Genomic DNA, 15,309 nt, shown 5'->3' on the forward strand with positions numbered 1-15,309 from the left:
AGCAGCATGACAAAAGCTGGTCCAAGCCTGATCCAGCTTAACTATAAGCTTTATCAAAAAGGAAAGTTTTAAGTCTACTCTTAAAAGTGGAGAGGGTGTCTGCCTCCCGGACCCTGACTGGTAGATGATTCCAAAGGAGAGGGGCCTGTAGCAGGGGATGTTCTCACCACATAACATTCCCTATAAGTTCTGAGTATGTTTCAGGACAATGTTCTAAATGTAATATTCAAAGAACATCTTAAGGATGAAGAACATTTTGTTTTTAACATTGAGATCAAGCGGCAACCTCCAGTCTCAAACTATGAAGCCCATGCGGAAGTGTTATAAACTGCAATTCATCGAGAATCCTCTTGAGGCTGGCTGCAGAAACACCGGAAACCACATAGACATGAATGGTAAAAAGACAATCTTTGCAGTATTAATAAACATGTCTACAGCCTGGTTCAAAAAACGGCATGGCTATAGTAGCTAATCTCTCTATCGGCACACATTGTTAAGTGGGTGAATTTTTTTCTAAAGTGATGGTTCAGAAGATATTAAGATTTCAAGTTTTTGCCCAAATAAGGACATGGCTGACGTGACTCCCTGTCGGGAACACAGCTGTTGGCTCGGAGGCTCAAACTACGTCACACTCTGCCTGGTTGAGTTCCGTATTTCCAATATGGCTGCCGCCGTCGATTGGCTTCAAAACAGCACTCAGGAACAGATGGTTGACGTCACAGATACTACGTCCATATTTTATGCAGTCTATGATTGAGATGATGTTTTTATAATATTCTTTAGATAACAGACAGTGTTTTGAATGTATTATTAAAAGAACATCTGAAGAATGGTTATCAATTTATATAATGTTCTTTTATTGTTAACTATTAATGAAAGAAGAACATTTTGTCTTAAACATTCAGATGATGATTATATAATATTCTATAGATAACCGACTAGGTTTTGAATGTAACATTCAAAGAACATCTTAAGGATGTTTTTTCGATTTAAATAATGTTCTTTTATTGTTGACTATTAATAAAGGACATTTTGTCTTTAACATTCTGATGATGTTTTGATAACATTCTTTAAGAAAAGAGACAGGTTTTGAATGTATTATTCAAAGAACATCTTAAGGATGTTTATTGATTAAAAAAATATCAATTTTTGTTAACTAGCAATGGAAGAAGAACATTTTGTCTTTAACATTTAGATGATTTTTTGATAATATTCTACAGGTAAAATATTATTGAATGTTTTCTATAAAATGTTCCCATAATGTTACTTAATAACAAAGAATCAACATTCTAAAAGCAACATGTAAAGAATGTTTCCAGGATGTTTCTAATGCCTCAAATCACTAAATGTTGTATATGTAACATTCTTAGGATGTTAAGATAACATTCTTTGGGTCACAGATTATTGAATGTTTTTAGAGTGCGTTATCTTGGAACATTTTGTGAACATGTACACAAATGTACAAAACATTAAAAAATGCCCTCTGGATGCCCCTCACATGTACAAAACATTAAAAAATGCCCTCTGGATGCCCCTCACATGTACTAAACGTTAAAAAAATGCCCTCTGGATGCCCCGTAAAGGGTACAAAACACAAAAAAAAATGCCCTCTGGATGCCCCTCACATGTACAAAACGTTAAAAAGTGCCCTCTTGATGCCCCTCACATGTACAAAACACTAAAAAGTGCCCTCTGGATGCCCCTCACATGTACAAAACATAAAAAAAAATGCCCTCTGGATGCCCCTCACATGTACAAAACGTTAAAAAGTGCCCTCTGGATGCCCCTCACATGTACAAAACACTAAAAAGTGCCCTCTGGATGCCCCTCACATGTACAAAACATTAAAAAAAATGCCCTCTGGATGACCCTCACATGTACAAAACACTAAAAAGTGCCCGCTGGATGCCCCTCAAATGTACAAAACATTAAAAAATGTCCTCTGGATGCCCCTCACATGTACAAAACGTTAAAAAGTGCCCTCTGGATGCCCCTCACATGTACAAAACACTAAAAAGTGCCCTCTGGATGCCCCTCACATGTACAAAACATTAAAAAAAATGCCCTCTGGATGCCCCTCACATGTACAAAACATTAAAAAAAAATGCCCTCTGGATGACCCTCACATGTACAAAACACTAAAAAGTGCTCTCTGGATGCCCCTCAAATGTACAAAACATTAAAAAATGTCCTCTGGATGCCCCTCACATGTACAAAACATTAAAAAATGTCCTCTGGATGCCCCTCAAATGTACAAAACACTAAAAAGTGCCCTCTGGATGCCCCTCACATGTACAAAACATTAAAAAATGCCCTCTGGACGCCCCTCACATGTACAAAACATATAAAATTGTCCTCTGGATGCCCCTCAAATGTACAAAACATTAAAAAATGCCCTCTGGATGCCCCTCACATGTACAAAACACTAAAAAATGTCCTCTGGATGCCCCTCACATGTACAAAACGTTAAAAAATGCTCTCTGGATGCCCCTCACATGTACAAAACATTAAAAAATGCTTTCTGGATGCCCCTCACATGTACAAAACATTAAAAAATGTCCTCTGGATGCCCCTCAAATGTACAAAGCATGAAAAAGTGCTTCTCAAAGTTCTTTTCAAAATGGCTGCAATCTCAACTTTTACATTTTATGGCACCAAAGGAGGTGAGGGATCTTTTTTTTGCAAATATCATGTTTCTCTTGCTAATAATCAAAATGCTTCTTCGATGTATGAGTCTTAACCTAAATTTAGTAAGATTTCACAAATGTACAGTAATTTTAACCTTTTCAAAACACAACTTTTATTCAGTGTCCTTTGTAGTGGACAGCAGGACTAAATACAGCTGTGTTCAACCAATTTCTGTACTCCAGGAAGCTGAGGGCTGAGTGACGCCGAGAGGATTTCACATGCACACACACAAGCACACACACACACACTCACACATGCACACACACTCACACATGCACACACACACACACACACACACACACACACACACACACACACACACATACATGCATACACACTCATACATGCACTCATACACTCATACATGCACACACACACACACACAAAACATACATGCACACACCCACTCATACATGCACAAACACACATGCACACGCAGTCATACATGCACACACACACATGCACACACACACACACACACACACACACACACACACACACAAATGCAATCAGTTAAAAGTTTGATTGAGGTGACTATCAAGGGTTGAGAATGCAGTTTAAAATGATATATTAATGTTCTGATGTGTTCCCACCATGTATGTGTAAATGTTCATGAAATGACCAGAAATCTTAACAGAAATACACAAATCCATGAAATAATATAATTTCATTCTGTGACTTATCAAGACCCGATTTCCTCTACAAGGGACAGAGGATATTAAATAAATTGAATAAACAACGTTTTTTGCTGTAATATTTCTTTCAACCACAATACTTATATTATCTAGAAAAAATGCTAATAATTATTCTAGGTGTCAGGAGGTTACAGTTTTTCTCGATTGTTTACACACATTTTCAGAAAGCATGCCTCATATTCTCAGAACTCTACACACAAATCAAAAACAGACACACAATGGGCAAAACAGTTGAACACTGATGTGCTCAATGTAAAACACTATGATGAGTGGAAAACACTTCTTCTCCATTCATCATAATGACTTAGGCCTTTTTTTTCTTCAGTGTTACACTTACTACAGACAGTACATACATAAGTGTGTCGTAAATATTTTAGAATATTGTTTTTATACTTAAAACACACAAATACACTGTAACAAATATATTCTACCCCAAAAAAACTGTACACAGTGTACATCCCAACCAACACAAAGTTGCACATACAGTGGTCTACATACAAAACAACAGAAGAATTTACTGTATACAGTTACAGTAAAATTATATTTCCCCCGCTGGCCAAGCAGCGGGGGAAATATCGCCTAGCATGGCGAATCCAGCCATGAAAAGCATCAACTGCTATATTTCCACATGCGTCTTCCATAGCTTGGAGAAGGAGTTTACACGTTTGTGGATTTTGTTCATACACTTTCCATCTCCAGGCAGACAAAAAGATCCTCAATAGGATTGAGGTGAGCTTTTCTGTTTCCAACGTTGGCATCTATTACTTCAAAACAGAAAAGCTCACCTGTTGCCCCTTTATGCTAAAGCTCTGATTTCTAATTGTAAAACTGTGTAACATGTGTTTGTCCATGGGATGAGTCAGTGTACATAGTAGGGCAATTAAGTTTAGAATTTTGAATGACAGCATGTTCCTTGTGAAAACAAGAGATTTTCTTCATGAAAATTGTGCAAAATGCAGAGAATTGTGTGTAGTCTTTTGAAAAAAGTGTGTTTTAGAACCGCAATTTGAGTGTAATGCAGGAATTGTGCTTGTAGTGTAGCAGAATTGGTTCAAGGGGTTGGTGCATGGGTTACATGCTGTGGTCAGTGTGTCTCAAGGACCAGTATTTGTGTGTAAACAATTGAGAAAACTGTAAATGTACAAAACGTCTAAACAACCCTCTAGGATGCCTTACAGTCAATATATTTATAAAAGAAGTGCCCTCTGGGTTCCTCTTAGTTGGATTGAATACACTGAAGTCCCCTTTGATGCCCCTCCGGTGAATTAAATGTAAAAGAGGTGCCCCCTGGATGCCTGTGTAGTTTATTATGATATGTTATGTTGATTTTTTAATGTAATCAATAATGTAGAAATACAGAAATAGTATGGTTTTCCTTTTTCATGAATTGGTCACAAAGATTCAAAGAGAAGTTTTAGATGCTCAAAGACCCCCCTCCTGTTACCGCTGCATCAATACATTTAAACTTACCCTAAACTGTGAGAACAGGGGTCTGAAAGGAGGTGCCCTTTTTTTGTTTTCTCCCCTGCACCTCAAAACAGCCTGAGTATGCCCAGAGCCGGCCCTAACCAAATTGGTGCCCTAGGCCAGGGGTTCCCAAACTTTTCAGCCCACGACCCCCAAAATATAGGTGCCAAAGACTTGCGACCCCCACTGTCCCTCAAAGTGATTTAATGTGGCTTCATTTAGCTGGTCTGCAGAAAATGACCCTACCTATATGAGCATATGTCTGTGTTTCCTGTGCTGTTATGAATGAACCTGCTGCTACTGATGCTTTTGATAATATGTTCAATAACCTTAAACTAAGAAAAGAAAGGAAGAACACTCATTACATTTTCTATTTTCAAGGTTTTATTTGAAATTTAGCTACTGTCTTTGTTGATATTTTTACTATAATGGGTAAATTGTCCTATTTTTAGATAACTTAATAAAAGGAAACATTCTAGAAGACATCTCAAGACCCCCCCCCCCCCCCCCCCCCCCCCCCCCCCCCCCTTTGGGAACCCCTGCCCTAGGCATGATTTCAACTGGTGCCCCTTTCATTATAACAAACTCCACCAACGATCACATCACACATACACTGAAAGACAACAGACATCCAGCTTCATGTTTTACACATTTCCTTTGTTTTAAAAGAACATTAATAAAAAGGTAACAACGCTGATGTTTAGCAGGAAAAAATTATGCAATTTTAAAATGCATAATTTAATAGTAGTAGAATTTATTCAGTCATTATATAACACAATCATTTTCACAGTGCAGGCACTTTCAACAAAGCAACAGTCATGTATTAATTGACATACAAGTCAGAAGCAATATGCTTATATAAGCCTAGCCTACATTTTCTATCTAATTAAGCTAACAGCTTCCAAAGTGTAAAGAAAACAACAACAAAACAAAAACAGGTAAATCATGAACACTTAAAGACTTCAAAAACTGATTTGGAAACCATTATTTTTAAAACCAAAAGTGAATCAAAAGCTTTTAAATGTTTACTGGCATCAGCCCTCAATTTAACCTCAAATTAAATTAGATAAAACAATATTGTTTTTCCTGTTATCTTCAAATTTTCTTCCTCACTCATTCAGGGTGCAAGCGGCGCCCCCTACTGCCGGACGGCCGGCCGGCGCCCCTAGCATTTGCCTATACTGCCTAAGCCACAGGCTGGCTCTGAGTACGCCCATGACAAAACCTATTGTAGGAATAACCCGGGTTTATTCTGTAAATTGTCTTTAAAACATAAATGAAATGAGTTTGAAGGACAAATGAAACCTGGTGATGCACCTTATTGTCTTACTGCGTTCATGGCATGTTGTCACTATTGGCAGGGCTGGCCCGTGGCATAGGCAGTAAAGGAATTCTAGGGGCGCCAGTCATCCATATGGGGGCGGCGCTAAATGAGTGAGGAAGAAAATTTGAAGATACTAGGAAAAACAATATTGTTTTATCTAATCTAATTTCTGGATTAAATTGTGGAGTGATGCCAGTAAACATTTAAAAGCTTGTGATTCACTTTTGGTTTTAAAAATAATGGTATGCAAATCAGTGTTCGAAGTCTTTAAGTGTTCATGATTTACCTGTTTTTGTTTTGTTGTTGTTGTTTTCGTTACACTTTGGAAGCTGTTAGCTTAATTAGATAGGAAATGTAGGCTAGGTTTAAATACGCATTTTGCTTCTGCCTTTTCAGTCATCACTTAATCCATGACTGTTGCTTTGTTGAAAGTGTCTACACTGTGAAAATGATTGTGTTATATAATTCTTCATTATGCATTTTGAAAATATATGTTTTTTCCCCTGCTAAATATCGGTGTTATTACCATTTTATTAATGTTCTTTTAGGGGTCATTTTTATTTAAAAACAAAGTAAACCTGTAAAACATGAAGCTGGATGTCAGTTGTCTTTCAGTGTATATGTGATGTGAATGTTGGAGCTGGTTATAATATATGGCTCTCTGGTGTAGTCAGAACCATCTGGAGCTGAACCCGCTCAAGACGGTAGAGATGACAGTGGACTTCAGGAGAAGCCCCCCCCCACTCCCCCCCCCTCACCATCCTGAACAGCCCTGTGTCTACTGTGGACTCTTTCAGGTTCCTGGGATCCACTATTTCCCGGGACCTGAGGTGGACCTCCCACATAGACACAATCAGAAAAAAGGCCCAGCAGAGGATGTACTTCCTGCGTCAGCTCAGGAAGTTCAACCTGCCCCAGGAGCTGCTGATCATGTTCTACACCTCCATCATCCAGTCTGTTCTGTGCACCTCCATCACTGTCTGGTTTGGCTCTGCAACCAAACTAGACAAACACAGACTGCAACGGACTGTAAGGACTGCAGAAAAAATCATCGGTGTCGACCTGCCCCCCATCCAGGACTTGTACCGGTCCCGGGCCAGGAAACGGGCAGGTAGCATCACCGCTGACCCCTCACACCCTGGTCACAAATTCTTCAAACTCCTCCCCTCCGGCAGGCGCTACAGATCACTGTGCGCCAAAACAACCCGCCATAAGAACAGTTTCTTCCCCCAGGCTGTCACTCTGATGAACACTAAAACATAACAGTGTCAAACCTGTCAGATAAATACTCTCTGTAAATATACATGTAGATACACAATGCAACAATTCTCAAAGCAGAATTCCATATTTCTATTTTTTGTATTATTTAACTTCTATTTTATAATGTAAAACTACCTCTGCAACTCACCACTGCACTTTATCATATTATTTTAGCCTGTACATATTAGTCAAGCCTATTTGTTGTTTCTTTGTATTTATAGCTAAGGTTATTGTTATTATATTTTTATTTTATTTTTTATTGTAGTTCTTATTCTTATTCTTATGCCTTGTACAAAGAGAGCACAGTTTACTAAAGTCAAATTCCTTGTGTGTTCAAACATACTTGGCGAATAAAGCTGATTCTGATTCTGATTCTGATAAGGGGCACCGAGGGCCCCAAGTCGGTTAGGGTCGGCTCTGACTGTTGGACAAGTCACGGTGTGTCTCGTGCACATTGAAATGTCATGAGCCAGCAGCTAACACACTTTGGACCAATCACATGGCGGAGGAGAGGCTGTGCCCGGTTAGACGCTCCAGGACCATAGTCCGGGACAGAGCTCCAGCGACAGCCTGCAGAGGGTGGAGCTGACGGCGCAGCAGCGACCGGACGGAGCCGACGACCCGTCTGTTGAGTGAAGGTAGAACTTTATATCCATCTTGTATCTGACTGACATGTGTTTGAGGGTCAGGGTCAGGGTAAGGGGGACGGGCTGCTCAGTCTTAGCCTTATTTATACAGTTTACACAATGAAGTTTGGTGTTTAATCCAGCATTACAGAGGAGATGGGTCGAGAGCTTTAACAAGGTAACTATATTATAAGCCTGCGCTACTTCCGGTAGTGACTTTCAAAATAAGACGAAGTGCCTGGAGTACATGTAAAATAATGAAGTAAACACCTGTAGGTGTACTGTGAGCTTCCGGTGTGTGGCAGCAGCACAAATAACTTAACGACCTGCTGTCACGTAGGTTATAGAAGGATTTTAACTCGATCATGAGCGCAGAACATTTACCTGGACGGAATATCTACCTGCTCTCTTATTCTACGAGTTTAATTCAGTTACTAAAGGAGACAAAAAGAGAGTTTTACTCTGGAAAACAGGACCTGAAACATCCTCAAAGTATGTCGAGTTTCAGCTGAGGGTGTGGAGTCCAAGTGTGACGCGTGACGTCATTCTGTGTCTCATTAGTTTCATTTTTATTTCATTAAGAAGTTTATTTAGTAAAACACCTCTGACAGAGCCCGGTCACAAAGTGCTTCACAGTATCAATATAGGACAATTATATATGGAATAAATAAAATACTAAAGAAGCAGACAACATAAACTATAATACAGGATTACAACATGTTCAAATAACAAATAGGAGTCGCTTCCTTTTGAAGGTTTCAGTGGAAACAGCATCTTGGGGGTAACACTTTACAATAATGGAACAGTTATCTTAGTGAAATAATGCTTAACTCATGTTGAAGTAATGCATGACTCATGATGAATTTCTGTATGAATTAATTATTAATTCCTGTTGTTCACCATGAACTAATGCTCCTTTCACTATGACTTCATGTAATGACATGTTGTTTAATACATCATTAGTTAAGGTATGGTAATTAACAGTTGCTTCATACATCAGTTAAGATACTACCAAATTTGCTAGACATAGAAGTTTTTTTTAGGATAATTGCATATGAACTGCCTCAGGCTGAATTTTAAAACAGCATATTTTTGAGATTTTTTGAAATGAATGGTGTGTGTGTATATACATATACATATATATTAAAATGCAATAATTACTTCATCCCTCTCTTCTTACATGTGCAATGCATTTTCTACCCATCTTCTCGGTTCTGTATATTTTTTTAACCTATTCTACAAGACTGTGCACATTTTTAACTGTATCACTGGTTTTGTAAATATTTGTAAATTTAATTATTTAGTTATGTTTATACGTTGGTAAGATATGCCTATTTCACTTCTTTTATTTTAATTGCTAATAACTTTTTGATAATTACTATTAATAGACTCTGGTTTACTTTATACTCTTTTCTACTCTGCTGTTGTAACACTTTAAATTTCCCCGTTGTGGGACGCATAAAGGAATATCTTAACTTATATATGCAGTATTTACACACACATATGTGTGTGTAGACACTTTATATATACTTATATACTATATATAAGCCTATGTAGCGACATTGTAGGTTAATACTGGAGACATCCAAAATATGAAATAATCTGGTTTTGCCATAATCTGGATTACAACAGTAGTTTAATAGGGCTATCCATTGTGTACTAACCCTACCTCTGAACAACACAACTGATGGTCTCAAACACATTAAGAAGGCAAGTCATTCTACAAATGAACTCTTGACAAGGCTCATGTTCATTAGAACATAGACCACTTCATGAAGCAGACTGAGAGAATACCAAGAGTGTGCAAAGCTGTCATGAAGGAAAAATTGGGCTACTTTACAGAATCTAAAATATAAAACAGATTCTGCTTTGTTTAACACTTTTTTGTTCATTCAATAATTCCATATATGTTCTTTCAGAGTTTTGATGTCTTCAGTATTAATCTACAGAGTTTATAATAATTAATATAAATACAAACCCTTGAATGAGAAGGTGTTTCCAAACTTTCTACTGGTAGTGTGTATCAGTATCAAGATATGCATATTATTTTTCAATTGCTATGAAATCTAAATTATTTTTAATCTGCTTCCTCAGCATGTCCTAACCTTGGGCATAGTGTTCATTAAGGATGGGAAATGTGTTCTTATTTAGGAAGATGGTAAAATTGATAGACATCAGCGATACTGTGAAGGCTACGTGCACTGTCTGATATGTTTATTATTGTAATCAGACTTTTAAATATACAGGCAGATTAGATCAGAATATCATTAATCAGCAGATTAATTGGTATGACCAATTAATCTGTCCCGCTCCCCTTGGCTGTGTATAAACTACAGGTTCTGAACTGCTTTCTATAGAACAACATTTGAACTAGTTTCGAATGTTACTGGTGTAAGAAGCAGGTGCAATCAACTAAACAACTGAAACAATAACATGAGTGAAATGTGATTACAATGCAGTCCTTTCAATTCAACACATATTAGGCAGCCTGACCATAAGTCCTACAACCAGAATGTTTCAGTCCACAAACACACTGACTGATTACATTTACCTTTTACCTTCCCTTCATTACAGTGCCACCATATTCAAATGTTCTAGTATTGTGTAAAATACTTTGTGGTATAAAGTGTTGCATGGGTTATCCATACTATGGCGAAAACGTTATTGTGTTGTGTACAACTTGCACAGAATTATTGTCTTGTGCTCAACACACGTTTTTTTCATCTTGCAAGCACAAGATCATTATTTGGGGGATATATCTGGAGGGATACTGGAGAAGTGGACTTAAACATTATGAAAGGGAAGTGAGTGAAATGAACTATAAATACTTCTTACACAAAACAGTGTAACAATGTTTAGTTCTATCCTATCAGGAGAAATACATGTGGTTAATTCTAGCGTAGGTGATAGATAATGACCAGAACCAAATACAAATACAGATTTCCCTTCACAAGTTACAAACCAAACCCTTAAAGGTGACATATCATGCTTTTTTCATCAAAATATATTGGTCTAAGAGGTCCCCAAAACATGTCTTTAAAGTTTATGCTCAAAAAAACACTTTGAAATCAGATTTTGGCATGCCTGAAAAACCCTCTTTGTCAGCCCTGCTCAGAACGGTCTGTTTTCTCTCTGACCACGCCCCCTCAGGAAGTGGATGTGCCCTCGGCTCTCCAGCACGTTGATCTAATGTTTACATGTTGGCTGAATATACACGGCTGCTCACAGATAGCGTTACTTCAGCCCTCTGAATCTGATCCAGAATCTGATCCTGACGGAGAGGCGCCTGTAGCAGGACCTTTCTGAAGGATTGGTCACAGGTTTAGTGTTTCTTGTTGTTTTATTTGTCAGCATGTCGACGTGTGTCTTGGTACACAGCTACGAACATGTAGCTATGTAGCTATGCTAACTAGCGCTAGCACTTTTCCATGACAAATAAAAATCATCCACTAGATCTTCAAATCTGCAGACGTGGGGAGTAAAACCGACCTTTGTGTTTATTAAGACAGCCTACAACTAGCATGCCTCCCTCCTAAGCTCCTTGTTAGCACACATGTGTGCAGGTAATGAAAAACAGAGGAGGGATTCAGTATTATTTTATACAGTCTATGGCCTGAACAAGCTCCGAGCTCTGACTCGGTGACAGACCGGATATTGTTGTGACGTAACAAAAACACTGAAAACTGAAACGGCTCGTTTCACACACATTTACAGAAAGGTGGAGAAATCAGAACAGGGACAGAATGGATTTTTTTCATTCTTGGGGGGTTTGTAGACATGCCAGGGAAACATATTTCAGGTAGAAAACCATTCAAAAGTCGATTTTGCATGATATGTCACCTTTAAAACTAACAGTGGTCCGCCACACTCTGTAAAGGTGTTGGCGCAACTGGAATACACTGCTGGAAACTTGCTTAACGTCGGTCCAGTGGGACCACCTTTGACACACCTTTGAAAATGTGATCTACTGGTGGATTCTTTCTTTCAGATGGCTGATGTGGAGCTGGTGAGGAAGATGCTTCGGGCTGTTCTCCAGGCCAACAAAGGCGGAGTGTCCTTGTCCCGATTGAAGTCAGAGTACAAGGAGCTAACTGGGGAGCAAATACCATACAAACAGATGGGACACAACCACCTGGACTCACTGCTATCCAGCATGCCTTCTTTAGTACGCGTGGAGCGAAACTTCTCTGGAGAGGTGTGTGTAATTGAAGGGTAGATTTTTCAGAAGTGATTCAATCAGTCAATCAATCTTTATTTGTATAGCACCAAATCACAACAAACGTTATCTCAAGACTCTTTCCAAACAGAGCAGGTCTAGACCACTCAATGTCAAATTATTAACCCAACATCAAGACAGGATCAGATCCAGTCCCATCTTACAGACAGGACTCAGTCTGATCTCATCTTAATCCACCATGAGCAGAGCACTTTGCAGCATTTAGCAAGTTACAGTGGCAAGGACAAACTTCCTTTGACAGAAACCTCCAGCAGGACCAGACTCATGTTGGACATCTTCTTCCACAGAATAAAGAAAAGGCTTTTTTTTTCTCCATGTCTCAGTTTTATCTAGCTGACAAACTAAATATTATCTGATTCAATGATGCAAAGGACTCCAGGATTTTGGAAAAATGTCTCAAAAATGATAAAAGTATTCAATATAGTGAGATCAATGATAGTAGAACAAGTAGGCCTTTACTGTTATATCTATCAATACATTCAAAAATCAAATAAAAATAAATGATTTCTCTACCTTGTTTTTAAAATGACCCTACCTTGTGTTCTCTTCACTCCAGACACTGTGTTTTGCCTCTGGGGCTGAAGAGACGACCCAGTTAGCCAAAGTGGTGGCTCGTCAGCGCAGCTCCAAGAAAACAGGCCGACCCCACGTGGTCAACACCCAAATGAGGGTCAAACCAGCTGCCCCTTTCGTTCTCAATGGTAACACTTTGGACCACTTTCAGCATTAACACAGTTACACAGTCATTTTCACCATTCGATTTAGAAATACAAACAAATCCTATATGTACATTTTAAAAAATACTTTATTTATAGTTTTTCATTTTACAAAGACAAATATGTTGAAAATAGGACACTAATTCAAACACTCTAAATTAGCAGGATGGTGAGCTAGAGCAGGGGTTCCCAAACTTTTCGGCCCATGACCCCCAAAATATAGGTGCCAAAGACTCGCGACCCCCACTGTCCCTCAAAGTGATTTAATGTGTCTTCATCTAGCTGGTCTGCAGAAAATGACCCTACCTATATGAGCATGTGTCTCTGTTTCCTGTGCTGTTATGAATGAACCTGCTGCTACTGCTTTTGATAATTAACTGTTCACTAACCCTAAACTTAGGAGTCATGTGGAGAAAAGAAAGGAAGAACACTCATTACATTTCTATTTTCAAGATTTTATTTTATTTTTAGCTACTATTTTTGTCCATATTTTGTACTATAATGGGTTATATACTATTTTTAGATAACTTTAAAAAATAAACATTCTGGAAGATATCTGATGACCCCCCAATTGTGACTCGCGACCCCCCAGTGGGTCCCAACCCACACTTTGGGAACCCCTGAGCTAGACTTCCATTTGAGGAGAATACATGTTTTCACAACCACCATCCCTAAATGCAGAGCAGTCTGCGTATCATACCACAACTTGAAAGTCTTTGCAGAGCATCAAGAGATGGATGGGTTGATGGTCTCTGGAGTAGGCATTTGAGTAATACTCAAAAATTGAGGTCCAAAAGTTGCATAGTAAGCTTCAAAATTATAGACTGCTGTTTTGAAGCAGATTGTCAGCGGGTGCCATATTGGAAATGTTGAACTCAACCTAACTTCTGTCGAGCTAGTGTGAGGTAAAGAGGCGGGCCTTTAGCTTCCTCGCTAACAGCTACCCGACTGTAAGTCAAGTCATCTCTGCCTCTTAATATGCAAAACTTGTACTGCGAATGCATTTGTTATTGTTTATTACATGGAAAACACCTTTTTGTTTTTTTTTAAGTTGTTTTTTTTGGGCTGAAGAGAGACAGGAAATGTGGGGAGTAGAGAGGGGGGAGGACATGCAGTACATGGTGGCGGGGATGAGGACTATAGTCTCTATATGTGGGGCGCTTAGACCGCTAGGCCACCAGCCCCCCGAAAAGGCGTTTTTATAATCGATAATTGATTGTTAATATTTCCAAAGATCGATCAAGGAGAACACTTAAAGTGAAGTGTTCATTTTGTTCATTATTACTGCCCGTGACTTCCACCAGATCCATGTCCGGTCTGTCTCCAATCTGCTGCGATCCAGCTCCGTGCTCTCTTGTCCGTCAACACCCACCAGTTGCGTTTTCAGCAACTGGTGGGTGTTGACGGTTTTGCGTTTACAGAACGCAACTGAGCGGATCTAGAGAGAGTGTACACAATGACTGAAATAGAAACCTATCAGATCTGGTGTCGTGACAGATCGGAGAAAGACCGGACACGGATCTGGTGGAATTTGACCCTTTGAAGTTCAAAGACACATTCTCAAGCAGACAGATACACTATGCTCAGGGCCTCAGAGATATATTTTTAAAATAATTTCAAAGGTATCAAGTTGAACATACTATGAATATGTGACCAACACAAATCTGACCCTTGAGTTATTTAAATCATTTTCTGTTACGCTTTTAGCACAGCTTGTAACTGGACCCAAAGACCACATAGGAGGAAACCAAGGTTTTATTGTCCATAAAAAATCTGGAGTTGGTGCGGGCAGGTTGAGGCTGGTGGAAGGTAGAGGCTGGGGCAGAGGCACCCAGGAGGGAAAGGCGAGGGGAAGGCCCTTGTGGGACTGGGAGGGGAGCTTTCGGCTACGGCTGAGCTTAGAGGTACTGGAGCTCGGAGACTGGAGACACTGGAAGGTGTTAAAAGAACAAAAACAGTAAGTAACATGGAACAACAAGTACACGTCAAGAATCTGTGAAAAACTAGATTACTCCAAGGGGCCAATTGTACCACATGAAGGCTGAAATCATCTGGCAGTGAGGAGGAGAAGAGCCAGGGTCTAAATACTGCAGCAGGTGATTCATTGAGGAGAACCAGGTCTGCCTGTTGGGAGCTCCAGCACCTGGAAGCCACGCCCAGCCTCTGACAGAAAAAACACAGAAAAAAGGACAAAAATCCTTGTTCCCCACATTTTCTTATATAACTACTTTAAAAACTACCATATCAGTGCAAACGTACACATGAAAACCTACAATCCATCCCACCCTGTGCTCAC

At 39.2% G+C, this 15,309-nt stretch overlaps 1 protein-coding gene across 1 annotated transcript in view; it reads left to right on the forward strand.

Moving 5' to 3' along the window:
* The first annotated feature begins 7,978 nt into the window (after positions 1–7,978).
* Positions 7,979–15,309, forward strand: part of tdrd7b (tudor domain containing 7 b) — a 38,816-nt gene continuing 31,485 nt past the window's right edge. The window contains exons 1-3 of the mRNA XM_034676123.1: positions 7,979–8,072; positions 12,049–12,255; positions 12,854–12,998. Of these exons, the coding sequence (XP_034532014.1) occupies positions 12,049–12,255; positions 12,854–12,998 (352 nt within the window). The 5' untranslated portion in view covers positions 7,979–8,072. The remainder of the gene's footprint in view (positions 8,073–12,048; positions 12,256–12,853; positions 12,999–15,309) is intronic.

The sequence above is a fragment of the Notolabrus celidotus genome, chromosome 23, assembly GCF_009762535.1.
Source record: "Notolabrus celidotus isolate fNotCel1 chromosome 23, fNotCel1.pri, whole genome shotgun sequence".
In the NCBI taxonomy this organism is placed as follows: domain Eukaryota; kingdom Metazoa; phylum Chordata; class Actinopteri; order Labriformes; family Labridae; genus Notolabrus; species Notolabrus celidotus.